The following is a 26,570-nucleotide window of genomic DNA, read 5'->3' as shown; positions in this document are numbered from 1 at the left end:
AGAGAAAATTTTTTTTTAATATTTAAATTTTAGTTTTCGGTGGACACAACATCTTTGTTGGTATGTGGTGCTGAGGATCAAACCCGGGCCGCACGAATGCCAGGCAAGCGCGCTACCGCTTGAGCCACATCCCCAGCCCGGAACAAATCTTTACTCCTCACACTTCAGATAGAGCCCTAATATCCAGAGTATACAAAGAACTAAAAAAATTAAACAATAAGAAAACGAATAACCCAATCAACAAATGGGCCAAGGACCTGAACAGACACTTCTCAGAGGAGGACATACAATCAATCAACAAGAACATGAAAAAATGCTCACCATCTCTAGCAGTCAGAGAAATGCAAATCAAAACCACCCTAAGATACCATCTCACTCCAGTAAGATTGGCAGCCATTATGAAGTCAAACAACAACAAGTGCTGGCGAGGATGTGGGGAAAAGGGTACACTTGTACATTGCTGGTGGGACTGCAAATTGGTGCAGCCAATTTGGAAAGCAGTATGGAGATTCCTGGGAAAGCTGGGAATGGAACCACCATTTGACCCTGCTATTGCCCTTCTCGGACTATTCTCTGAAGACCTTAAAAGAGCGTACTACAGGGATACTGCCACATCGATGTTCATAGCAGCCCAATTCCCAATAGCTAGACTGTGGAACCAACCCAGATGCCCTTCAATAGATGAATGGATAAAAAAATGTGGCATTTATACACCATGGAGTATTACTCAGCACTAAAAAAATGACAAAATCATGGCATTTGCAGGGAAATGGATGGAATTAGAGCAGATTATGCTAAGTGAAGCTAGCCAATCCCTAAAAAACAAATGCCAAATGTCTTCTTTGATATAAGGAGAGCAACTAAGAACAGAGCAGGGAGGAAGAGCAGGAGGAAAAGACTAACATTAAATAAGGACAGGAGGTGGGAGGGAAAGGGAGAGAGAAGGGAAATTGCATGGAAATGGAAGGAGACCCTCATTGTTATACAAAATTACATATAAGAGGAAGTGAGGGGAAAGGGGAAAAAAAAACAAGGGAGAGAAATGAATTACAGTGGATGGGGTAGAGAGAGAAGATGGGAGGGGAGGGGAGTGGGGATAATAGAGGATAGGAAAGGTAGCAAAATACACAGTCACTAGTATTGCAATATGTAAAACAGTGGATGTGTAACCGATGTGATTCTGCAATCTGTATATGGGGTAAAAAATGGGAGTTCATAACCCACTTGAATAAAATGTATGAAATATGATATGTCAAGAGCTTTGTAATGTTTCAAACAACCAATAATAAAAAAAGCAAAATAAATAAATAAAACTTTTAAGAGGGCTTAATCCACTGAGTAAAACACCTATTTAATTACATAGCTCCTGACTACCATCACCTTTTGGTTGCTTCTTCAGGAACCTGGAGTTTTCTGTGAAAACTGATATTTAAAACAAAAATTCTATGGCATTTTCAGAAAAAATAGGCCCCCAAACTTGTTATTATTAGCAGAAAAGTTCTAAAAAACATATTTTTTTTCAGAATGTCTACAATACAACCATTTTCCAGGCATTTATAAGATCTCATCTTGACATCAGGTGTCAAATATAGCATGGTTATTACTATTATCAAAATGTGATAGGATTAAGAAGAGAAATTTTATCTACTACTTCCATGAGAAGGTTTTGGTTCTTAGATAACCTCCCACCTCACTTTTCCATCTCAGTCTTTGAGCATACTTATGAATCATTTGGAACAGTAAAATCAAAGTATTTTAATCAGCAGGCTTACTAGTTAATTCAACTTACCTCCTTATGGGGGAGCTAGTTTTATGTCTGACATGTAATAGCTGTTAATTATTGTAAACCATCATCAAATACATAGGTTTGAGAAATACTATCATTTGTTTTCCTTAACTAATTGCTTACTATTTTAATTTTTGAAAGCCACGTAATTTATCAGTTACAACGGAATATGATTGCCTCCCCACCAACCCATGTGGTCCCCACCTGACTGTTAGATGTTGAAGTAACTGAATGAACATGTTTGGATGAGAAAATGCTGCCTTGCTACGTTTGGATACATTATGTTTACAGAAAAAAAAACCTCATAGGTGTAATAAAAATGCAAGCTAAAATAGAATTCTATTACTTATGTTTACTGATTTTTAGAAGTCTTAGATACGCAGATATACTTAATGTGAACTGTATTTTAGAACTATTGGCCAGGCACGGTGCCACATTCTTGTAATTCACAACAATTTGGGAGGCTGAGGCAGGAGGATCACAAGTTCAAAGCCAGCCTCAGCAACATAGTGAGATCCTGTCTTAAAATAAAATATAAAAGGGCTGAGGATGTAGCTCAGTGGTTTAAGCACTCCTGGGTTCCAAAACAAAAACAAAAACAAAAAACAAAATCAGAGACCAAAAAAATATTGATTGAAGAGGTGGACAATAAAACCATGAGGTCTACTTCATCCACGTGAAGGAACAATAATTTGGCAGGCTCTTTTCCTCTTCCCCCTCTTCTATTGTTACAAAACATTAAATATTTAAAAGTATTTGTCTAAAAACATTACTACACATGTATATTTTAAAAAGTTAACATACATAAGATTAGTAGGCATTTGTCTTAGTGTTATAATGTGCCTTGTAGCATAAAAAAGCTGAGCAAACTCAGGGCTGACAAGGATCATATATATGCCTACCTAATATTACATGCCTAACGCTTATCACTAGAAACCAGTTAATACGTTTAATTGAAATATCATCAGTTCATTGACGAATTATCATTTTTTATCCATCACTGAACTTTTTTATTGCCTTTAAAACTGCTAAAACCCAGACAAGAATTTTTTTAAAAAAGCTGACAACATAAACTATAGAATACCTCATAATATGTTGATAAAAAAATTAGAGATTGGAAGTAAAGTTTACAATAGCTGAAAGTTTCATGGGCCCCTATAGAAACCAAGGAGACTCAGCGCAGGCGGAGCACAGTGGTGGTTTGTTCACTCTGAGGAACTGCTAAGGACCTGGTACTGACTGAAGGAACCACCAGCAGCCCATTCAGTGACAAGTGTTTACTAACACTATTTCTATAATAGGACTCCAGGGACCAGTGGGGAGGGATACCAGTAAGAGCAGATTGAGAAGAACTGCTGTCAACTTGCCTTGAATGGGTTTTGTGGTAGAGATGAGGAATATGGTTAGCCCTAAAGCAAACATCTTGAAAGATTGCCTAATGGAGAAGTGGAATTCTTTTTGTTGAATGTAATGATTCATTACAGAAAAGATTATGGTGATTGTGAATTGCTATTATCATCTGCCATAGCAGTTAAATATTTGTATTGATTTGGCTTTTAGTTAACTATTTGTAATGGAGTCTTTTTTGTCCCCCCCCAAAAAAAATCAGACCTTACTCACCAGTGCCTATGTTACTCCCCAAGGAATAAAGGAGGGGGGGGTTTCAAGAGCCACCCAAATCCTTTTAAGCTAATAGCTACTTACGAAGTTCCTTCTATAAGTCTATAGAGTACCTCTTCTATGAGACTAATTGCAGATACTAGGTGAACAGTATGAGGAGATGAGATGAGATGACAGAGAGGGTAGGAGAGAGAATTTGCACTCACAAAAGGTACTGAGAAGTTTCTTACTGAGAAGTTAAGACTTTAGTTATTCAAGATAACATGATTGGATGTCTAATTAGTCTCTTCACTGACTGGTAAGAGTATTTCCTATGTAACGTAACGTTCTCACTGTAAAAAGAAAATGAAACATTTTGGTCCCCTTTTTGGCATTTCCAACCCATCCAACCACATTCACCCTATTTCCTTTAATATGAGTTAAATTTGTGAAATAAGAAAGAATTTAAAGGGCTTGGAAGTTGAAATATATTAATAAATCACTAAACATATATACTCTGTCTCTCCAAAGCTAAACTTATTTTTTTTTGCAATTTATTCTAACTTTCTCAACTTTGTTTATTTCTGTGTATAGGTTTACCTTCCAGGAATAGATTTGTAATGTTTTAATTGTTACCATTTATATCTGAAAATATTTAAAAACATGTAGCTTACTTTAGCAAGCAAAATCAAGATCCTCACAGGAGAAATTCCCCTAATGTAGGTTAGGAATTTGCTGTATGCATTTAACTTCCGAACCGGAAGTTTATGTGGCCGTTTGGTGATCAATCATTAATCTGTGTCAATGTCAATTTTCTACTCATGAGGAGTAAGAACATCTATTTTTGCAACTTGAATGGGAAAGATTTCTGATTTAATCATTTGCCTGCTCTAAAACTTCTCTTTAGCTGAATAAGTTTATTCATTTTCAGTACCGTTTTAATTCACATGTGAGGTGAAAAGAATATTAATCTTTGAAACCCAATGCAAGAGCTCAGGTCATGAAAAACTTGATGAATCAATACTTCCAAGTAAACCAAAAAGATATTTTATTGTATTTATTTTAAACAAATGTCAAATGAACATTAACGTTTTCTGGAACATACACTTTTGTAATCTGTATTTCATGTTATCTGAAGTATCTACTACCAGGGCAAAACAGCAAAATATTTCTAATTACTTGAAGGAAAATATTTGCTATTCATTTTTAAAAATGCACAGTTCAGTCTAAGTCTCTTACACAGAAACATTATGCAAATCTTTCTATCTAGAACTTGAAAATATAGTAGGTAAATATACCTTTTCAAACAAGAGTTTAAATAACCGTGAAGTAAAGGAACCAGAGTCAGCTTGTCAGCTTGTCTTTTGTTCAACCCATACGTCCCTCTGGAATGATTTAAGAGGCTCATTACAGAAATAGTCATAGCATACAAGTTCTGCAGAGGTTTGGACCTTCAGTATTTTATATTCTGCACTGAACTTCATTGAACCATGCCATTTTTGCAACTAAATATCTTTCAGTAAGATTATAATTATTAAGAAGAATCTGAAATTTTTGTGCAGCCTATTTTAAATGGGATTTTTGCTAAATGTATTGAATTTTAAACTCAAGTGACTCAATATTTGGAGTTTGGTTATGGTCTGGTTTTATGGAGATCTCAGAGATTCTGACTGAATTTACTAATCTACCCTTTATGCAGTTGGATAGGGCTCTTACGTTGATTTTATTTGGTTCAACCATATTTCCTCTTATCAATAATTGTTATACTGAGCATCTTAATTTTGAATTTAGGCATTCATTTGAGAACTTGCATAGTGAGATGGATATCTTGGGATAGTGCTTCTGTTTTCATCTAACATTTTCATATATGGCTAATATTTTCAAAGTATTTATTGGACTATCTTTTCTTTTTTAATGGACGTATGCTCAATTCTCTGAAGGTTTTTCATTGAATCAGAAAATGTGCCTAGATTAAGTACCACTTAAATATGAAGAACATATGTGAAAATGTGGCTAGTAACTCTTTAAAATGGCATCTGAGTTCTCAAAATTAAAATTAATGTCAGTTTCAATGACTGATACATATATTGTTAAAGTAATTTTGAGACCATTAGATATGTGTGATAGCCCTTCAGTCATAAGTGAAATGGATAACTTAATGACAAAATGCTGAGCACTGTGATAGAAAAGATGTCAAGAAACATTTTGTTTTGAATTTATAAGCCATTTCTTTCTCGGAAACAATATTTACGTAAGTAAGCAATGCTGAATTCATTTATGTAACTGATACTAGTTTACATAATACATATGATGCTGTTTTTGAAAACACATTTAAAGGTAATTTGTTTTCATGTAGTATAACTAGGTATCATATTACCAGCAAGAATTGTGGATTCTGAGATGGAAAGACAGTTTTGTGATAAGAATTTAAGGTTGTTGTTCACAGAGACACGCAGCTATAACCAAGTGGAGCCCAGCATTTACATAAAGGGAAACTTTGCAAACTGAATGAGACAACTAAACATTGATATGTACAATATCTTTTGGCCATAGGATTTTATTTAAGCAACACCATATTTTCATCAAAGTTGGGAGAATACAACTTCTAGAATTTCTTTTATTTAATTTTTATCCTTTTGATATCAAAGTATTTCTTCACTTTGAAGGGTATGTTGAACTATGAAAACAAACAATTACTTGTACTTCTGGAGGGCTAGGAATGCGGATACTTGTGTCCTTCTTTCCCTTCATGTTTGATTCTTTCACTCTTTATTATCTTATTCACCACAGGAGCTGAGGGAGAACTGAACTGATTCTGCTTTTATTTATCTGTGCAGTTCCTGGCCTGAACCTGCATAATGCTTCAACCACTAAAAACAACTTACAGGAAAGTCCTTGGTTCCATTTCTTCTACCTGTTTCAGAGGAAAGGATCTCTCTGTTGCCTTGCTACCAGTGCTCTGGCCAGCCCCCAGAATCCGGGCACCTTGCTAAAATCACCTGACAAACTACTTGTAGTAACCTTTGGCTCAGACTGTGTGGCCAGTGGGTTTTATAACATTTTTCTTTCAAGTCATTATGTATACATGTGCTGCATCACTGAACTAGAGGATTCCATTTGGATCAAAGCCATAATAAATAATGTGGACTAGTTTTAAAAAATTATTGAAAAAATGATTTATATATTTCCATTGATATCTAAGGATGAATACTTAATCCAATTATAGATCTTCTTCCTCATATATTCTCATTCATCTATACAACAGTATGCAGAATCTACTTCAAGATCTTTATTTGGGAAATGTTCCTGACAAACTTAGGCAACCATCTATCTGTATAGTCCTTCAGAAAGATGAAAGGATTTGAAGACATAGGAATGTATGAATTGCCTAAATAAATGCTTCAGATTTCCACATTATATGTAGTTCCACTTAGAATAAAATACCAAAACTTCATCCATTAATGAATATTGATTTGCTAATAATATTAGTCATTTTTTTGGCAAAGTTTAGTTATCTGACCACATAGAGCCTGACACTCATCGTAGCCTTTTCTTAAATGTGTATAAATTCTTTGATATTACAAACTCCTGGATTTTACATAAGGCATCATTTCTAATTCAATTATATACAAAGATGACCACATTAGTTATATTTTGACTTGTCATTCAGAAAACATTTATGCTGGCTTTATGGAAATAATTTACTTTTCCAATAACCACTGAAGTAGAGGATAGAAATGAAAGGGTAGAAACTGTAAATTAAAAGCTGTATTTTTATAAATTAAATGTGAAGACGTGCCAAATTAAGGGGCATTTATATACATCTTTATGGCAACTTTCCCATTACATGAACAACTCAAGTACTTTTACAAAAACATTAAGTAATAAACCTATTTGAGAATAAATGTAATATTGTGCACATGCACACACACACACACATACACACACGCACACATAAACAGATGCTAAATTTACAAAATGTGCCAGATAGCTGGTGGCCATTATTGAATTAAGAATAGTAGATTACTGAGTCATCCCAGATTCCAATTATAGTTATACATAAATTGTACACTTATAAAAACCTTACAAATAATTCTGCTTTTCCAGGAAGACATTATAGGTATAACAACTTAACATGTGCAGTAAGAAAACATCTTATTATATTCTTAAAACCACAGATTAATTAAACAATTCAATAAACTGAAGGCTATTATGAGTAAAGAATTCTACTTATAAAGACTTCTTCATATTTTCATGTCTGAAATAACAGCATTTTGTTTGTAAATACATATATTTTAAGTTTTTAATTGTCAACGCAAGGAAAGTAAAGCATTTTGAAATATGATCTGATAGAAAGCCAGACACACATTTAAATCAGTAGTTTATTTAAGAATATTTCTAAGGTATTGCAAAATTAAAGTAGATTTGCTGTCAAATTATGTGAACTGACAGATTATTTGAATTGTTTTCTAAAAAAATAAGTGGTTGATTACATTTAAATGAGCAATATTACAAAGAGATGATAGAAATTTAGTTGACAACATATTGTATTGTGTTCTGAGAATACTGTGAGGAATCCAAATTTCATTCTCAGGCAATGTACTGAGGCCACTTGGTACAAAAGAGAAAATGGATAAAGTTTTAATATTATTGTGAATAAATCCTTTATATCATTTTTTTTCTGGGAGAATACTTCCTTTGTCATGTTAATAGCATATCTCAAAAATGAAATGCTAAATATTTTAGGAGCAGATCATAATGTTTCAATGACTAAGATAATCAAAATGAGTCCAATTTTTATCCTGATAATGAGTAAATTTGCAAAGAGGAAAGAGACAAACTGAAATTGAATACATGAAAACACCTAGTCCCACTTTATATATATATAATCCACTACCCATATATAGTACTGTATTTCATTTTTAAAGATGTAGAAGTAAAAGTATTCACATTTAAACTTCTTATGGAAATTATTCTTCTACTTAGGAAAACCAATTATACTAAGTTAACATGGGAAACTTCGAAAAAATTCTCCTGGGAGACTTATTCAGCTGAGAATTTCTCTTTAGAATATAGTTTAGAAAAGTAATTAAAGAGGTCTCAGGTGTGTTTTCAACCTGCAGGTCAACCTTCTTAATCTGAATTACAGTTCATGGTTAAAGTTAATGCTTTTGGTGAAATAAATTAATAATGGCAATTCAATTTCTTAGATACAAATGTGTACATTAGAAAACTATAATTACTGCATGAATCTTGGCAAGATAGTGGAGTGATTGAAGATTAGTAACCATTCATGTCCTTATCTTTAGATACATTGCTCTCATAAGAAGGTCTCACCTGGACAAGCTAGCATGGGCATGTGAAGTCTGGACTTTGGAGACTCCATCTGCTCATGTGTTGTAAGTACTTTCTTTCCATCCCCAAACACTTCTATCATTGTTTTATCATTGAAATGAAAAGTCATCAAAGGAAAGAATCATGTTTATCAGTTGTATTAATGCAAATCACATTGGGCGTATTTTGTGAGCACACCTCATGCTACCATATCTGACCATGAAGACAGTACACACATTTAGTATGCAAAATGGACGTGTTCATGGTTCATCACTCTTCCTTTTCCAGTATCTCTTAAGGTATGGCTCATAGTCTGATGGAGACCCTTACAAATGCTTAAGATTGGGCACAGATGTTTTAAGAAAATACAGATTCCTGCTCCTCACAGCAAACAAGAAACTTATTCTGCCAGTAGGGAAAAATATAAATAAGTGATTAATTTGCTTTTTGGAAAATATTTGACAACTCTTCCCCCATGTTAGACTTCTCCTCATTACATTATCATTCACAGGCTATTTGTATCAACTGGTGTTTTCAAGGAAAGAGAATCACTTAAAACATAAAAAAAGGGATAACTAGTGTCAAAATACAATAATGTATTCCAATGTCAAGAAGCTATGATTTGTGGCACTGTTTGTAATTAAGTGATAATCAAGAAATGAAAATTCCAATTATTTCTCCTGGGAAAACTACTAATAATACTACGTGGAGATGAAAATCGTAGGGATGAGAAAGTAAAAATGTTCGTCTGTATCTTATCTCTACTGGAGGTTTCAGGGACTGGGAGGGAATAATGGACAAAGCCATGGGTAGAGCCAGTAGGACTTTAGGGAATTAAGGATTGTGGGGGAATGCCCCTGGTGAGGGACTGTTTTGAATGCTTTGTTGCACACCCCAGAATGACATGATGAAAAAGTGCAGGTAGATGGGCAGCTTCCTCATGCCCCAAATTGAACTTATTTATTTTCACTTGCTGTCTTTTAAACTAGAGTATTAACTGAATGACCCTATGAAATGCAGTGGAGTTTACATATCTTAGATAATCATAAAAAATAGAAGTTTTCTCTATTTTATTCCTAGAGGGAAAGGAGTTTGGGCACTTTTCCTGATAGAACAGGATTGACTTGTGAATATTTTGGCAATAGAGAAATCTTAACCTCATATTCTTGGCTGTAAAATTCCTATTCATCAGCAACAGAGTCCAAATTGGCACATTTTTAAAGGAGAGCTGGATTCACCGATTGAATACAGAGTTGTACAAGGTCAATAGCACCCCATAGTCTTTGTTCCCATGGGCAATTTAAGAGATAGCTGGTTAAGAATTATACATAACTTGGAAAGAATTACATGCATTATCAACTGGAGTGAGGCAGAATATAAAGCAGAGTAATAAGAATTAATGTTTTCATCAACTACTTATTTTCACATTTTACATGTGTATCACAATTTTAATGTAGGCAAGAATTGCTGATATAATTACTGTGAGGTGAAATGTGTAAAAATAATCCTACAAACAGGTAGTACATATCAACAGCAACACAAGTGCTTTGATGGAGATGGAAAACATAAGAGAAAAAGGCTAAATGTTCTTATTATAAGAAAAATAATAAGGTTTAAATGATTTAAAACCTAAAAAAATTAATATACAGATACTATCCTCCACTCAATACATGAGAAAATAATTTGGATATAAAAATGAAGCATTTTTATATTCTGGTTTTCTTAAAATACAATTTCTCCTCAAAAATAATATTTCAACTATTTCAGAAACTTTAAAATCAGAAATAGCTATTTTTAATCTGGGTTCCAAGAAAGAAAATGAAACAAATATTTATAACAAATTGGTTGCTATATCTTGGAAATAAATGAACAAAAATCAAATTTTACCTTTTTGATCAAACAGGTTAGAAATAATGGAGCTCATGATGCTGCTCATATTCTAGGAAAACCCACAAAATAAGGGCAAGTAAAATCCTGATTCTTTATGATAAGAAACAGTACCTTCTCAGAAGGCAAATAAAAGAAATCAAAGATCAGTGATAATGGAGAAGAGAGTAAACAAAATGTTTAAGAATTCTAGCACTGTAAGTTTAAGCTTAGGACTGTCAATTTTTGTACAATTTTCACATAAAGTAATACTTACAATTATTCTTGGTAATATGGATGTCTGTACAGTGTCATTTTCAGGTTACCTGGGTTTGAGGTAAGGACCTTTTGGTCTGAATTGTTCATTCAGGTTTCTGCAGTTTGAGAGCATGGGGCTGCTCTCCAGGGAGCAGTCTTGACACCTGACACTGGCTACTGTGTAATTAATTGGGATTCATTTTATTATAGCTTAAATCTGTAACATAAATTTAATTCTGCTTTTTTCCTCCTCCACAGTTCTGACCAGCACCCCTGACATGTACAGGCAAAAATCTTTATTTTCAGAAGAAACCAATCTATATGAACGCAAGAGAAATAAATTATCTGGGATCAAAATCTAACAAATATACTGCCAAATTTTTACTTAGAGACCACAAGCCTACAGAAAAGAGAAGACTCCTTAAAAGTGAGGTTAAATGATACTTTTCAAAGTCTGCGGAGTTTGTGTATACAGTTGGTGTTTATCAGTGGTTATTTGTGTCATGATTATAACACAAAGGATCACCAAATTATCTTTTAAAACCCAGAGTTCAAGTTCATATTTTTAAATTAATATTTGGTGTTTGCATGTATAATAAACACAAGTTGAAAGATCTGGAAAGTGTAACAGAGCAAGATGCTTTCACAAGGAAAATGACTTTTATTTTTAACATTTCCTCATTCTTTGCTAAACTGTCAGTTACAACATATATATTTATTCTACTGAAGACGATAGCCAGATTGATCTCTAATTAGTGTAACTGACTGATCAATCATCAATCAATGTTACTGTGGCCATTTTGTAAGCAAAGTGTTACTACAGATGATCTGCTTCAGAATCGAAGATCTCTGTACTGGAAATAGAGCAGGTGCTCTGCTGCTAGTGAGAAGGGACAGCAGAAGTGACTGATACCAGTCCATTCTGCTGATAACAAGCAAAACGCAGGCTCAAAAAGGTAGTGTTCCAGAAGTCCTCAGCTGTCCTAATAGCTCTTTTCTTCCTTGAGTTGAAATTCTCAATGTGTTTCCTTGCAAGGTCTATGTAGATATGTTCACAGGAAGTCTGAATAAAAACCAGATACCATTTCACACTAGTATGTTTTTAAAAATTTACCTCTAATATGTCTGGTGAGAAGTGACAAATCCAAGCAAATGGTCTTATTATTACTTCTGGGCTTTATCATGTTAAGGAGATATATGTTGCTAAAATATGACAACCCCTGTCACTTTATTGCTATGGTCTAGGTAATCTGAACTAATTAATGATTTCTGTATCATCTAACATCTTGACAAACAGATCAAGAACTCCCTTTAAAGCAGTTATTGCAGAAATATACTGTGTGAGGCCCCAGTTAAGCTTTTGTTGATTTGAAGTGTTTTTCTCAAATAAAAAAATACAAAAATACTTTTCACTGAATGTAACTGAGAAATTGTTTGATTTGACATAGGATGAAGACACACTTTCATTTCTTGAGACAGTACACTTTGGGATTCACAGGATAACTTGCATGACACACGATTTAATGAAAGCTCTCAAATAAGCAATTTTATTCCTATCCATGATTGCAGACATTTACAAAACCATAACATCTGAGTTCACCTTAAAAAATAACTTATATAAAGCAGTGATATACACAGCACAAAATAGTTCAGGGAAGGGGCAGGAGCAACTTTTAATAATTAAAATGTAAACGTGAAAAAAAGGATGGAATAAAAGTCCCTACTTATTTCTACTTAAGATGTCATATGATAATATTTTACAATGTCCCGTGGGTCAATGTATGTATGCGTATATGTCCATATAACATCCGCATATACGATACATTCTCTTTCCCACACATATACATACACAGATAGTTATTTGCAGTTCAGTTTAGGGCAATTCTGATGTGCCGCTCCGTACAGTTGTTTGGATCACTTTTGGACCTGCTTTCTTCACAAAATAGGGGAGAGAGCAGGAAATAAAAAGATTGGTTTGGTGTGGCCGAGATTCCTTTGTTTAACTGTACACTGTGATGAATAATTTTCTTCCGTAGTAGTTCTGTGAAGGGCTGACTCACTGTGGTTTTCATAAGGAGACTTGGTAATGGATCACACACTCATTGTCATGCTAGGGGAGTACTAGAAAGAAAGAAGAATCCATATTTTAATGGCAATTTTCTTATGTTCTTTCATGCTTAAGATTTTTACCCTATATGACATAAAAAGAAAAAGTTTATATAGACTTAATTCTAAAATTTTTATTATTTCCTCTGCAAAGCAATTGATCCAATTCTCTCCCAGACCCAGGAGGCTGATAATCCAGTCCCTCAGCCTTCTCCTTCCAGACAGATTTATGTTTTGCTGGCAATTGTAACAACCTGAGTAACCAGTCCAAGGTGGATCATAATGAAATAATTATGAGGACTTATCTTTGCTATCTATTCAGCAATGTGTACTGGAGAGTTACTTAACTCTCTCAACTTTAGTTTCCTCACCTGTAAAATGGATTTAATAATATTATCAAGGGGTTCTGAGAAGATTAAATAAATATAAAGTCCTTAAACTATGTATCTTATTGAATACTTAGAAAGTGCTCATTAATTCTAGGTGAATAGTGGAGATAAACCAAGCCAAACCAACTCCCAGCTGGCCCTAAGTTTTCATTAAAACATTTAAAATACCTTTAAGAGTCTGCTTTAGACTTTACCATATGAACCTCTTCCCCTAATATGACTCCAATCTCAATCCACAATCATTTGAGTGACAATAGGGTCACAGTTGTTACGTTTACTTGGCACTCTGATTCTCTAGACAAGGGATTCAAGATGAGGCTTTCAGAAATGTGCAAAAAGTGGCCTCAAAAATGATTTATAAAGGAAGAAGAGCAATTATTTTGTTTTATGCCAATCTAGCCTTCATGGTATTGAGGAGCAGACTGTGACCAAAAAAAAAAAAAAAAAAAAAAACTTTTAGAATAGCACTGTTCAGGAAAATTTCCTTCAGTGACAGACCTGTCTTACAATATGTGCTTCCAACACAGAAACCACTGGTCACATGTGGCTACTGAGCACAAGAAATGATGCCAGTGTAACTGAGAAATGAAAATTTTTAATGTTATTGAATTTTCATTTATTTAAATATCTACATGCAGCTAGTGGCCATCACTTTGAAAAACAGCCCTAAATTCTGAACTGTGAGAAGAGCCATCTAATCTCACATAGTAATGGTCTCTAGATAAAAAGGCTTCTAAATTAAAATGTAAATGTGGACCCTGAAATATTTTAAGTGCATTATTGAAAACCTGTGAGGACCTAGGCAAAAGGTGATTCTTTTCAACATGCAATTAATGGTTGTGCATTATGAAGAGGCAAATAAAGTCTAAGGGATTGGTCCAGGGCTGTTGGGGCTTAACCAGGAATAGTGAGGCTCCTGGGGAGAGAATACAACTTTTTAGAAAGGTGGCAGACAGAGAAGGGAATGAATAGATGGGTTGTTGAAACCAGTAAAGAGGTGTGAGGTGTGTACTGAGAAGAGGAGAACCAAGGGAAGGATTTCCCCTGGAGGGCAAAAGGTGATCATGGCTCAAGTGGAAGACTTCCGAACCAAAAGTCACAAGGGCTCAAATAAAAAGCAAGTTGTTCCTGAGTAAAGGTGAAGAATGAGGCTGGGAAAAGGGTCACTGGGCCATGGGGGAGAACTGTTAATCCTTCAAACATGGGCCACAACAAGGAAAATTTACTTGTTAATCATCTAATAGCCCAAAGTTTTGTTTCAGTACAAGAACTAAGTCACACAGTCAATTCACTCCAATGTTGGATAATAGGGTGATAAAAAGGGGATACTGCCAGAGAAGAGAAAGATTCAGTCAGATAGACAAACATCTCTCCCTTTATTCTCAATCATGGTAGCAAAAAGCAAAGCAAAGCAAAACCAAACCAATCATGGAAACATTCACAGACAGGGCAGCTGATGGAGCTCACCTGACCCTATGCTGGAATGGGAATATACCCCATTTCATTACAAGGTACCAGCATAGTTTTGCAAGACAAATTGTATACTTGAGCTTCAATGAGTTATACACAGCCTTTGACTAACAGAATTATATTTTGTAGTTTATTTTCAGGGGAAAGCATTAAACAATAATAAATGGATATCAAGGTTTTATTAGAAATAGAAAAAATCAAAAGTATATGGCAAAATGGGCACTGAGAAATTTTTTTAAACAATTAGTTTTAGGTGGACACAATATCTTTATTTTCATGTGGTGCTGAGGATCAAACCCAGGGCCTCGCATGAGCTAGGCGAGTGCTCCACTGCTGAGCCACAATCCCAGCCCCTGATAATTATTTTAAACTATAGTGTTTATTGAGTATACTATGCTAATAGTCTAAAACAGTGAGTTACTAAAGCATTTCAGAAAGACCTCAAAGGAAATCTTTTAAAAATTCCTGGATAAATCATAGGAATTTAAGTAATCAGGATTTTAAAAGTTCTTGAATCCTTTTACCATAGTACTACAGTTCATTTGTATATCATGTAACATTGGGAAATATTCTTAAAATATATAGTAGTCCTCACCCTAACAGACATTTTGTTAAGAGATGTACATATGTAAAGCTACACACATGCACATACACTGTTATCAAGTATTTTTTACTAGTTGCTACCATCCTGTAACACCAGTAATTGTTAACATTATCAACCTGTGATATTTCAAATATCTCCAGCAAATCTTATAGAAAAATGATAATTTGTTACTAATTCATTGGGAAATTAAAATAAATAGGTTTCCCAGGGAGGAAACTGAAAAAAAGGAGTATAATATTATAGAGAAAATAAGGAACACATTCAGTCAGAAAGGATGAAAGCATTAGCTCCAAGAAATAACACTCAGAAAAATTATCAAGCATCTAATAAAGTATATTTTTTGAGTAGTATGAATAACTATAGAAATGTTGTGCTAATTGTATTTGATACAGTAAGATAGGATGTTTTATGGCTGAGTGTCTACATAAACAATGTGCTATTTGTACTCCTAAGGCTGTAGACTGCTCATCTTTTAACTGCCTTTATTGAAACTGTTTCAACTAAATGAGATTAAGGGGGAATCACAAAATTTCTAGGAAAACTTACAGAATATGAAAGCAAAAAAGAGTTTTTCTATCGATTGCTATTCTTCAAGGTACTAGAGAAGTGGCTAATGTTTTTCCAGAAGAAAAGGAAGAGTAGGTGTTAAATGGGGTATCATATTTAGAGACATAAAACATTCATGGTATACTATACTGTGGCCAAACTTCAGTGTTTCTATTGTATTGCTGCATCAATATGTGATGGCAAATTGTAATGTCTGTATCAAAATGCTGTGATATCAGGTTGCCCTGTTTCAAAATATTCTGAGTATTCTTCTCCACAGAGGATAAAATGGTTCTTACAAAGCTGTGAACAACATTACCATTTGATTTAGCATATATCAACTTATTTTACCTGAACTATATTTTGAAATGGCATTCTTTGGCATGAACTTGTGATATTTTCATTGTTATATACATAGTTCATGTATCATTGCATCTATCAGAGATATTCACTAAATCTTTGAGCAATGTCAATACATTTCTGTTTATGTATTTCAAGATCTCACATTAGATCTTACTACATTCCTGTGTCTTAGTTTCTATATAATATTTTATTAATGAGAAGTAAAGAATAGTTCTGCAATTATCATATAAAATAAAGCAAAATGAATTTAGTGGTTATGTGACTACACCAAAAATTTGAGTTGTTGGGATTTCTGCACAGTAACAGAAACAGACAAAGGAGAGTATGTGCAGTAGGAGATGATCGACCACCTTCTTTATAATTTCTATTTGATACTAGGGTTTAATATCATGTGTCCTGAACTGACAAGGAAATATTTTTATTAATTAATTCAGAAGAGGAGACCTATTTATTGCTTTCTCCACTTGGAAATCATGAAAAACTTTTAAAAATTAAGCTTGTCATATTCTGTACCTTCAAAACCCAACACTTTACAGTTTGAACACTAGGGGGCATCTTTGCTTCTTGAAATAAGAACCTTGTTTGTGATTAAAAAAAAAAAAGAGGCTGAACAGTGAAATATTTTTTTGATTCTCATTTAGCTCTGTCAAGTATGTTGGCACTGAGAGGTTTATGACTTCCACTGGAAATTTTTGTTTCTATATTATTAAATGAAGTAGCATGTATGAAATGACTAGGAGAATACCCCATCTGTAATAAGCACTCGATAGGTGATTGCTCCCTTACCAAGTCTCTTTTGTGGTCAGAGTAAAATGTCTCAAGTCTTCAAAAGGCAGACTGCTAAAAAAATGTGCTTTTAGGATTATGTGCATTAAAAAGACTAGAATTTTAATATTCATTTTTTGGAAATGTTTTCTTTTTGCATTTATTAAACAGTTCTATTTTCCTTGATTATAATAAAAACAACTTATGGGAGATAACTAGTTATTTACTTCCTTAAACCCTTACATTTGCCAGCACTAAATCACTTTTTGTTCTTCTTCCTCTCTCCTCTCTTCTGCTTGATCTTACAAAAAAAAAAAGTCTAAACAAAAACATGTGGTAATGTGATAAAGAAAGCCACAGGTAACAGGGACACCATCCATTAAAAGCAGACAGACAAAAGGAGGGAACTGCTGCGTGGACCTGCTTTCTGGTTGTGCTACCCTCCAGGGTGTGGCACTGTGTCTTGATCCACCATCCAAATATTTTTTCCTTTGGGACCTTTCTGTTGGAGACATTGAACCTTCTTGGGTTCAGGGGCTGTGAGGCTGGGCCAGGGTCTGGGATGGGGGAAGACCTGCTCCACCTGCTGTCCTTTCTAAATGCAGATTTACAACAATCTGTGGCTTTACATGGAACATAGTCTCGGTTGGATTAAAGGGCGAGGGTGGTGTATAAAGAAATTCTTTAAATCCTATTTGATTCTCTGCTTCTCATGAAGAGTTTTCTGATGCCAATTTTGAATTGGTACTCCTCTTCTGACTGTTAACAGAGGAGCATTCATCAGTGACAAATATGGGAAGGAAGGAGAGGGAAGGGCTCCTCTTGTTTCTGCCCATAAAGTTAAAGTCATGTGGAATCATTTTACAGTTTTTTTTCCAACCCCAAATTAATCTATTTTCTTTATTTACATTTAAAACACCTCACTTATGTCTACTTACCACATTTATTTTTAAAATTTTACTTTTTAAATGGATATATAAAACTATATATATAAATGGAGTACTATATGACTTTTAAAAATATTTTTAGCTGTAGATTGACACGATATCTTTATTTTTTAAAGTTGTACTAAGAATCAAACCTAGTGCCTCACACATGCTATACAAGCACTCTACCACTGAGCCACAACCCCAGCCCCACTATAAGATTTTTTGATACATGTGTGCATTGTATAATGTTCAAATCTGGATAAATATATCCATCTTCTCAAATACTGCACTTCTTTGTGATAAAGACATTAAATGTTCTTCCTTCTAGTTTTTTTTTGAAATACATAGTGCATTTTTATTACCTATAGTCACTCTACTATGCAGTAGTACAACAGAACTCACTTCTAACTGTAACTCAGTCTTTCCCCATATTCTCCTCAGCTTTTGGTAATCAATATTCTATTCTCAAGTTCTAGGAAATCAACTTTTTTAGATTCTTACATTTGGGCAAGATCATGCCTGATTTGTCTTTCTGTATCTGTCTTCTTTTACTTTACATAATATCCTCCAGGACCATCCATGTCACAAAACAGAAAATTCCATTCATTTTTATGACTGAATAGTGTTCCATTACATGTATGTACCACATTTTCTTTATCTAATCATCAGTCAATGGACTCCATTTCTTAGCTCTTATGAATAGTGTGTTACAGCATTTATTAATTTGCCTTGTTTTAATTATGTAAACATCTGTTTTTCTTATTAGATTGTATTCTTTGAGGATGAGTATATATTTATCTCAGAAGACTTCATCTTTATCCTAGTTCTTTCCATTTAGCAAGCTCAATAAATTTTCAACTGCATTGATATCATATACCTCATTAGATCATACCATGTTACTGCAGGAAGAATTAAAAGAATAGGAAAGAAAAGGCCTTTAATTAGATAAAATGAACACAGGAAAATGACTCATTTATTCACAGTCCTGAAATAAACCAGTGAAAGAACCAGGATCTATAAAATAATTTCTATAATCCTGAGGCATTATGACTTAAACTGTTTCTCATATTTTTTCTGTATCCTCATCATGGAAAGCTAAGATTTTGATTTCTTTATATGAATTTATATATATATATATATATATATATATACACACACACACACACACACACACACATACACACACACACACACACACACACACACACACCTTCTTTGTTCTCACTAATTACATATGTCCTGTAAGTAAAACAAACTAAAAATCAGCACTCTTTTCTAATTTTAACAGAAATAAAACCCCAAAGCAGGGAAGTCTTGTCCCATGAGAGGCTATAGTTTAAGGTCAAGAAGTAAAAGAATCTACAGAACCTAAATCTTAGTTTCCCCGTGGGGAAGCAACCAGTCTGTGCAAAAGTAGACATGCTATTAGCCACCACTTCAAGTTCTTATGGTATTACCTCTGGTAAAGGCTAAATTGGGCAAAATGGGGGTAGCTGTCTCTTCTCATTCTGTCTGTAGTTGGCAGGACCTCCATAATAAATTTTAATGATAGTAATGCATATGTGGGGTAATGGATCATATAAAGACGAAATTCATTTAGGTTTTGAAATCTTTCATACTATATACCAATTTCATGATTCTTTGCAGAGAATACATATTAGCATCACTAACAAAGAGTTTTCATTATAGTATGCTCCAACTCACTTTTGGAAATTCTGATTCACTAAACCTAGGGAGGGTTTGGCAAGTTGTATTTAAAAAAAAAAACCCTGGAAATGGTTTTTCTCTTTTTTTTTTTATTTTCGTTACTGGGGATTAAACCTAGTGTCTTATATGTGCTAGGCAAGCACTTTACCAGTGAGGTACATTCCCAGTCCCCATCTAATGGGAAAGTTTGCTTTGTTTTGTTTGTTTATTGATTTGTTTTTGGATAGGGGTTCACTAGGTTGCCCAGGTTGGCCTCAAACACTCCTGCATCAGCCTCCAGAGTAGCTGGCGTTACAGATATGTGCCATGGCATCCAGCTTGAAATAATGGTTTAAAACTCCTTAAGAAAAAGCATCATCTTGTCTTGTTCTAGTACCTAGCATGTTGCCTTGGCACATGGTAAGTGATCAGAAATTGTCTGTTAAATGAACAAATGATTTTGATTACTTCACTTTTTGGTTCTGTCCACTTCTATGGAGATATGGAAGGATACTGCTTTTGTTTAACAATGTAATCACACTCAAAAATTGATGTAAGTATCCAGTTCAGGTTAACAGACCACCAATATGGCCTCCATTCTGGTGAGGTCTATTATATGAAGAAACAACACACTGACAGATTATTTTCACAACTATAAGGACAGCCCTGAGAATAGATTTATTTTTTTTTAGCAAACATTTTAGTAACATTTAAAGTTGTAAGACACATCAAATAAACAACCTGTTTCCATTTTCATTATTCGTAGTAAGTGTTCTCTATGAGAAAATTAGTATTATGGTTTTGTAACTATGTAGATAGAATAGGAATATAAGAGAAGAAGTTTATTTAAAAAATTTTAAAGAAATTTTACTTTAAAGTTTCCTGTAACTTTTTAAAGATCAACCTATTGAACTCTAGACAAACAAAAATAATAATGATTTTATGCATTTATTGTAATAGAAGAGCTTCAGAAATAAAATTTGTATATAATAATATAGTCAAGGGAATACTTACACTCTCACTCTGAAAAGGATTTAAGAAATTTCCCCCCATTTCACCATCATCCCTTGGAGTGCCCGGTTGATTACTCAGGCTCATATTATTGGGAGAATTCTGTAAACAAGATTTAGAAAACAAGGCATTGTTGAAGATTTTAATTTCCCTCTTGCATTGTACTGTTTCAAAAACTGAATCTACAGTAGCATCTCTAAGGACAAAGCAGACTTATAATTTTAATCTTAGACTTCTACCACGTATTCTAGTTCATTCTTTGTACCTTGGCAAGTACTAATACTCTTCCAAATGAAAATTTAAAAACAAACCAAAAAAATCCCCCAAATAACCTACAACAACTATTTTCTTAGCCCTAGAATCAATATTTATTCAACTTCCCATCCTCAGTTTATAGAGCTCCTAGAATTCTGCAGAGTTTAAAAAATTTTCCCAACAGGGGCACGGTGAAGAGAGAACCCTCACAGATAAGCATGGTGGAATGACAATTCCCTCAGCAATTTCATTAATCAAACTTTGAAAGGTTACTGCTGTAATAAACACATCCCTTTAATTCTATATGCAGTTTATAGATACTATTGCCAACTCTTTTTTATACAAACCATAAGGAAGCAAGGAAGATAGTTAAGAACAGTAGTTAAAAACAAGAAATATCCTTAAGATTTGAGAATTAATTGTGTGTCTTTAGAGAAAAAGAAGGCTGAAAAGTAAATTGCTTTAGAGGTTTTTTTTCCTCTCACTAGTTTAAAAGTAGATTTACTTTGAAACTTCCTTCTAAGATAAAATGGCTGCTATTAGCAATCTAATCAAACATGAAGTTAGCAGTGCACTGCTTCATATGCTATTTAAATTTGTTAGTTTCATTATTATTATGTAATTTGAGCTATGCAGGAATATCTGATACTCCACATCAATAGGAAATACAGAATGGCAATGGCATATAAATCATGTTTATTTGTTATTACAACTGTGACCCACAGGACTCTTTCCAAGGTGCAATTTATTAACTTATTAAAAAAAAAAACTTCAGTGTTAAACATTTTCATTGCTATTTCAAATGAAAAAACAATTTTAGATTTTTTTCCTTAGGCCACTGCCATTATACATTCTGTTTTGGAATAAGTTTTTATATTTTTTTTAAATAAAATTGCTCAGAGGATTTGATTTAACTAAAACAAGGTGTATTGCAAACATTAAAATTTCATGAATGAGTTATTCCCAGAAGAACAAGTGCTTTTTAAGAATATGGTTAAACTGTAAAGCAGAGGCAGGTAGATGAGCTGGTGGAAATACAACTTGTATCTTGTCTTGCTGTGCACCCCACAGGGAGGATCTGAGAACAAGGATCCTCTGAAGTCCATAGGAGTTCTATATACCAACGAACCCCAAGGGCTTGGCAACCGTACTTTTATAGCATAAAGAAGTTCTATTTTTGTTTTTTGACAATTTTTTTTTCTGAAAATGTTACTTACACAAGCATATATAAAGTTAACTGTACTTTGAATTCAATGTGGGTAATTTTAAAAATTTAAGTAAAATTTAACTAAGTGTATCATTTTAGAATCCATTAGTTATTAATCAAATAATACATTTACTTTGAAAACAGAAATATGTTGACTTAGCTCAAAAAGGAAACTAGACTCATATAAGTATTGTAAGATTTACCCCAAATCTATCTTTTTTTGGCAAACACATAGATTTCTGTCATTTTTTGAGAATTACAATTTGTTATATATGACAGCAGAATGCATTACATTTCATATTACACACATAGAGCACAATTTCTCATATCTCTGGCTGTACACAAAGTAGAGTCATATCCTTTGTGTCTTCATACATGTACCATAGCTCAGTTGATAGATTTTTGTCATTTTGTACATAATAGAGAAATTGCTAATATTAGAATAAAAATAATCTAACATATGAGAAAATTTAAGGATGCACCTGGAAGTTATACTTATACACATTGTCAAATAAATGTATAAAATGAGCAGTCTCAAGTCTTGTGTGACATCAGACTTCCAGCAGCACATTAGGTGCTCTAAGGGGATCAGTGCAGCCCTGATCAGTTGGGGTGCTTCAGGTCTCTGCTGTATTTTTGCCATACATCATTTCTTTATTTATAATTTGAAATTTAGCTAACTGCAATTATGATTCCTGAGTAAAAGTGCTGATTTTTAAATATTTAGAATTTGAAAGTAATATTGCATTTTTAATAGTTAAATACTTCCAAAATACTTCCAGCGTTGTTACTCCTGTTTTCCAGGCTCTCTTCAGATGACTCAGACTTACACTCTTTTATTTTGGAAAGGGGAGAGGGATGATACATAAGGATGTTGAGAGGAAGAATGAAAGGGCATAACCTATAAAACTAAGGTAATATAATTTCTGAAATGTATTTCTATTCAGCCCATTGGACCATATTTGAAAAACATTGAAGAAATAAGGACAAAATATTTTGTTTTGTTTTGACTTGAAGTGATTTTTGCAAAATGTTGTGAAAGCAACAAAAGCTTCTCAATGGGGAGTCTTAAGAAAACTGTGCTTGCTGTCCATGATCACTGAGTGACGTGATGAAGAGAGAGGCTCAAGAACACACTCACAATTGGCATCTGAGGAAGAGCTAAGACAGTGGTACTGAAACCCACCCTAAGACTGGTGGTAATAAACTGTGTGCCCACGTCATCTAACTGTGGCCATATTTGTGTCTCCAGTGGAGTTCATAATCAAGGTAAGGATATCATGCACAAAAGGAATTAGGTTGGTCAGGAAGGCAGTACAATCATTTGATAATATAATTAGAGAATAGGGAACACAAAAGAATACAGGTAAAGATTACTTTTAACTACAATATTCACATTAATTAAATTTCTTACTTCAGTTGATGTGTACTTTATTTTGTACTCATAGTCTAGAATTTAGCTTGAGAAAATATAGTCAGGATTTATTGATTCCATCTTCAAAACAATTTTATCACATTCTCATTTACCCTTTCTTTACTCTGGAGCTTTTCTCTTACATAAGCTGTGATGTAATAGAGAAATGTATATATGTGCATGATTTGCATAAGTAATATACCACACACACATTTTGGCTACCATTTTATCTTAGACTTTCTGATCTCTAAATTTACCTTGCAGTGTTTTTCATATCCTTTTAAAATAAGTTATTGTCCCTTCTTCCATCCTCAAAAATTGTTCTAAACCCTTTCAAACTCTTTAAAACTTTTTTTTTTTCAAGTCAAATGTAGATTTTTACAGAAACTTTGGCTATGTCTTTAGTTAGAATAAAATAATATTGACATTAAGGTCTTGGGAAGTCGATTTTCAGTTGATTTCTCACAGGTCAATAATGAGCTTTCAGAGTGTTGTTTTGACTCTGCTAGCCCCCAAAAGGAGAAACAGCCTGTTTTCCCAGTGGGTACAACTGAGCTAGAACTGGGGCCAGCATCCCATAGATGATGCTGAAAATCCTTCATCCAAGCCCATCTAGTTCTCATGTGTTCCCTCTAAATCGAACTCAGGTTCTTGAGGTCAGAAAACTACAGGTTCAAAAGACTACTTTAAACATTTATTAAACATGATATGATCAGATCTTTCCTTTTCATAGAATTTTTTTTCTTTAAACTCAAAAATATAAATGTGAAGTAGCTTAATGTGAGCCACAGATCTGTAGATGCTTTCCTTCTAAGAAAACAAATCACATGCTTATCTCCACCCCAATCCCTAAAACATCACCAAAGGAACATACTTTCTTTCAATTGATCAAATGGATGATTTTTTAGTTGCAGAAGGGATCAAAGGAATTTCACATTTCATTTAAAAAAGACTTCTAAATTTAAAACTAATTCTGCATTTTTGAGAAAGATTTATATGGATTTTGTAGGAAATATTCAACTGAGAAATAATTTGAAACTCTTCATGTAAAGCTTTGAATTCATTCTGACACTGAAACAGTGTTGTCAACCTGCAATTGACAGTGACTGTTTCTAGCCTTTCCCAAAAAGCAATGTATTAACTATTAAGAAGAAAGATATTTCATGTCCATATACTTCATAGCCCTTAGCATATGTTCACACTTGATCCTTGACAATTTTATGATATAGTCAGGGAATTAACTATAAACTTTATTTTATAGGTAAGGAAACTAAACTGGGAGAGATTAAGTAACACAGTCCCACCACATGGAAGTAGTAGAACCAGTTTTTATTTGGTACTTTTAATTTATCTCACATATAAAATAGATAAAATAGAACATATACAATTTAAAAACTAGAAAAAATGAACTAAAGTAATAATACAAGCAATGTTTTAATAGGAAGTAAGAGTTTTTTAAAAAAGCAATACTGGTGCTTCACAAAATCCAGATTTAACTGGAGAATTAACTGAGAGGAATTTTGAACAAAATTACTAGGCATTAATAATTGAGATTATCTTCTGAGTCACAAGTAATAGAGACTAGGAAAAGAGTAGGGTGTAAATCAATGAAACCAGGAAAAAAGAGGAAAGGAAAGAGAAAGCTTCTTAGCATAGATGTATATGTGTTAGAAAAGAAAGATGGGAAAAGTGGAGTTAATGATTGTTCATACTTCATAGTAAAAGACTGAAAAAAATTAGGCTGTGAGTGGACAGAAGTAGAGATAAAAACGATTGGCAGTGGGGAGTATACAGTATGCATGATGCTGCTTCTGAGACAAAAGTGACTAGAATGCCACAGACACTAGTGGTACTGTCACCCTGAGACAGCCAGCTCAGTGCCCATAGCCAGTGAACCTAGAGTAAGGGCAGTACAGAAATGAGCTGCTCGGGAATTCATTTGAAGGCAGATGCAAATAACTAGTCATTTCCAGAATATTCATAAGTGACATATTTTCTGTTTGACGGGTAATTCTAATGTTAAGTACGTATGAACTCCACTTGGTAAAAGTTTTTCCCAATCCTATTTGATCGCTCCAGTTACACTGAGCTTCTTGAGAGCAGAGACCATATCTTGGTTAGCTTTGGATTTTTACAGACCAGCAGAATGCCTTGGTGCTTTAACATTTATTGAATGAAAGAACTCTTGCCTAAGTATAAACCACTTGAGGACAGAAACCATGTTTGTGTTTGAAGAAGACTTTTATGTCTATGTCTCCCCAGAGTGCACAAGACAACACCAGTACAGAAAAGTACATAATGGAGGGCCAATCAGTGATGGGAGTATAAACAATATATCATTAGACAAGGGAATCTTAATCGCAATGGGCACAATATAGTGGAAAAACCTTGTATCTAGGAATAGGAATGGCAAAATAAGCACAGAAGGGGTGGTAATAGATCTGATATATGAGGGCAGATTAAATAGCATTGAATCCATCATTATGATGTTATTTAAAATTTTAAAGTGCTTTATAAATTATAAAGTACTTTCCATATAGAATTTTATTTATATTTACCTAATGTAAAAGTGTAGGGTTGTTAGTGGAAATTTTAGGAATATGGCCCATAGCAATCTGGGTGATGCTAATTTTGTATAATTAAGAGTATCTCTAGGGGCTGGGGATGTGGCTCAAGCAGTAGTGCATTCGCCTGGCATGCGTGTGGCCTGAGTTCGATCCTCAGCACCACATACAAACAAAGATGTTGTGTCCGCCGAAAACTAAAAAATAAATATTAAAAATTCTCTCTCTCTCTCTCTCTCTAGATAATTGCTTCTCAAATATGACATTAGAAATTTCACCATAAAGAACAATTCAGCTAACTTAATTGTTAGAATTACCTGAAATAGCCTAATATGCTTATGGTCACTTCACTTGCAAAGGTGCCTCTCAGAAAGAAGGCACTAATAAAATTATACAGGGAATATTATTTGAAAACAGG

General features: G+C 33.8%; 1 protein-coding gene across 3 annotated transcripts in view; it reads right to left on the bottom strand.

Annotated features, from left to right (window-relative positions):
* Positions 1-12,369: 12,369 nt before the first annotated feature.
* SSBP2 (single stranded DNA binding protein 2) overlaps positions 12,370-26,570 on the bottom strand; it is a 351,463-nt gene continuing 337,262 nt past the window's right edge. For all 3 annotated transcript variants that reach the window (XM_081294470.1, XM_081294469.1, XM_081294471.1), the window contains 2 exons: positions 20,716-20,814; positions 12,370-12,964 (listed from right to left, as the gene is read on the bottom strand). In XM_081294470.1, the coding sequence (XP_081150596.1) occupies positions 12,935-12,964; positions 20,716-20,814 (129 nt within the window). In that variant the 3' untranslated portion in view covers positions 12,370-12,934. The remainder of the gene's footprint in view (positions 12,965-20,715; positions 20,815-26,570) is intronic.

This window comes from Spermophilus citellus (genome assembly GCF_964194105.1).
Source record: "Spermophilus citellus genome assembly, chromosome: 1".
Lineage (NCBI taxonomy): Eukaryota > Metazoa > Chordata > Mammalia > Rodentia > Sciuridae > Spermophilus > Spermophilus citellus.
The sequence above is the reverse complement of the archived record's forward strand: the minus strand, read 5'-3'. Positions and strand labels throughout refer to the sequence as shown.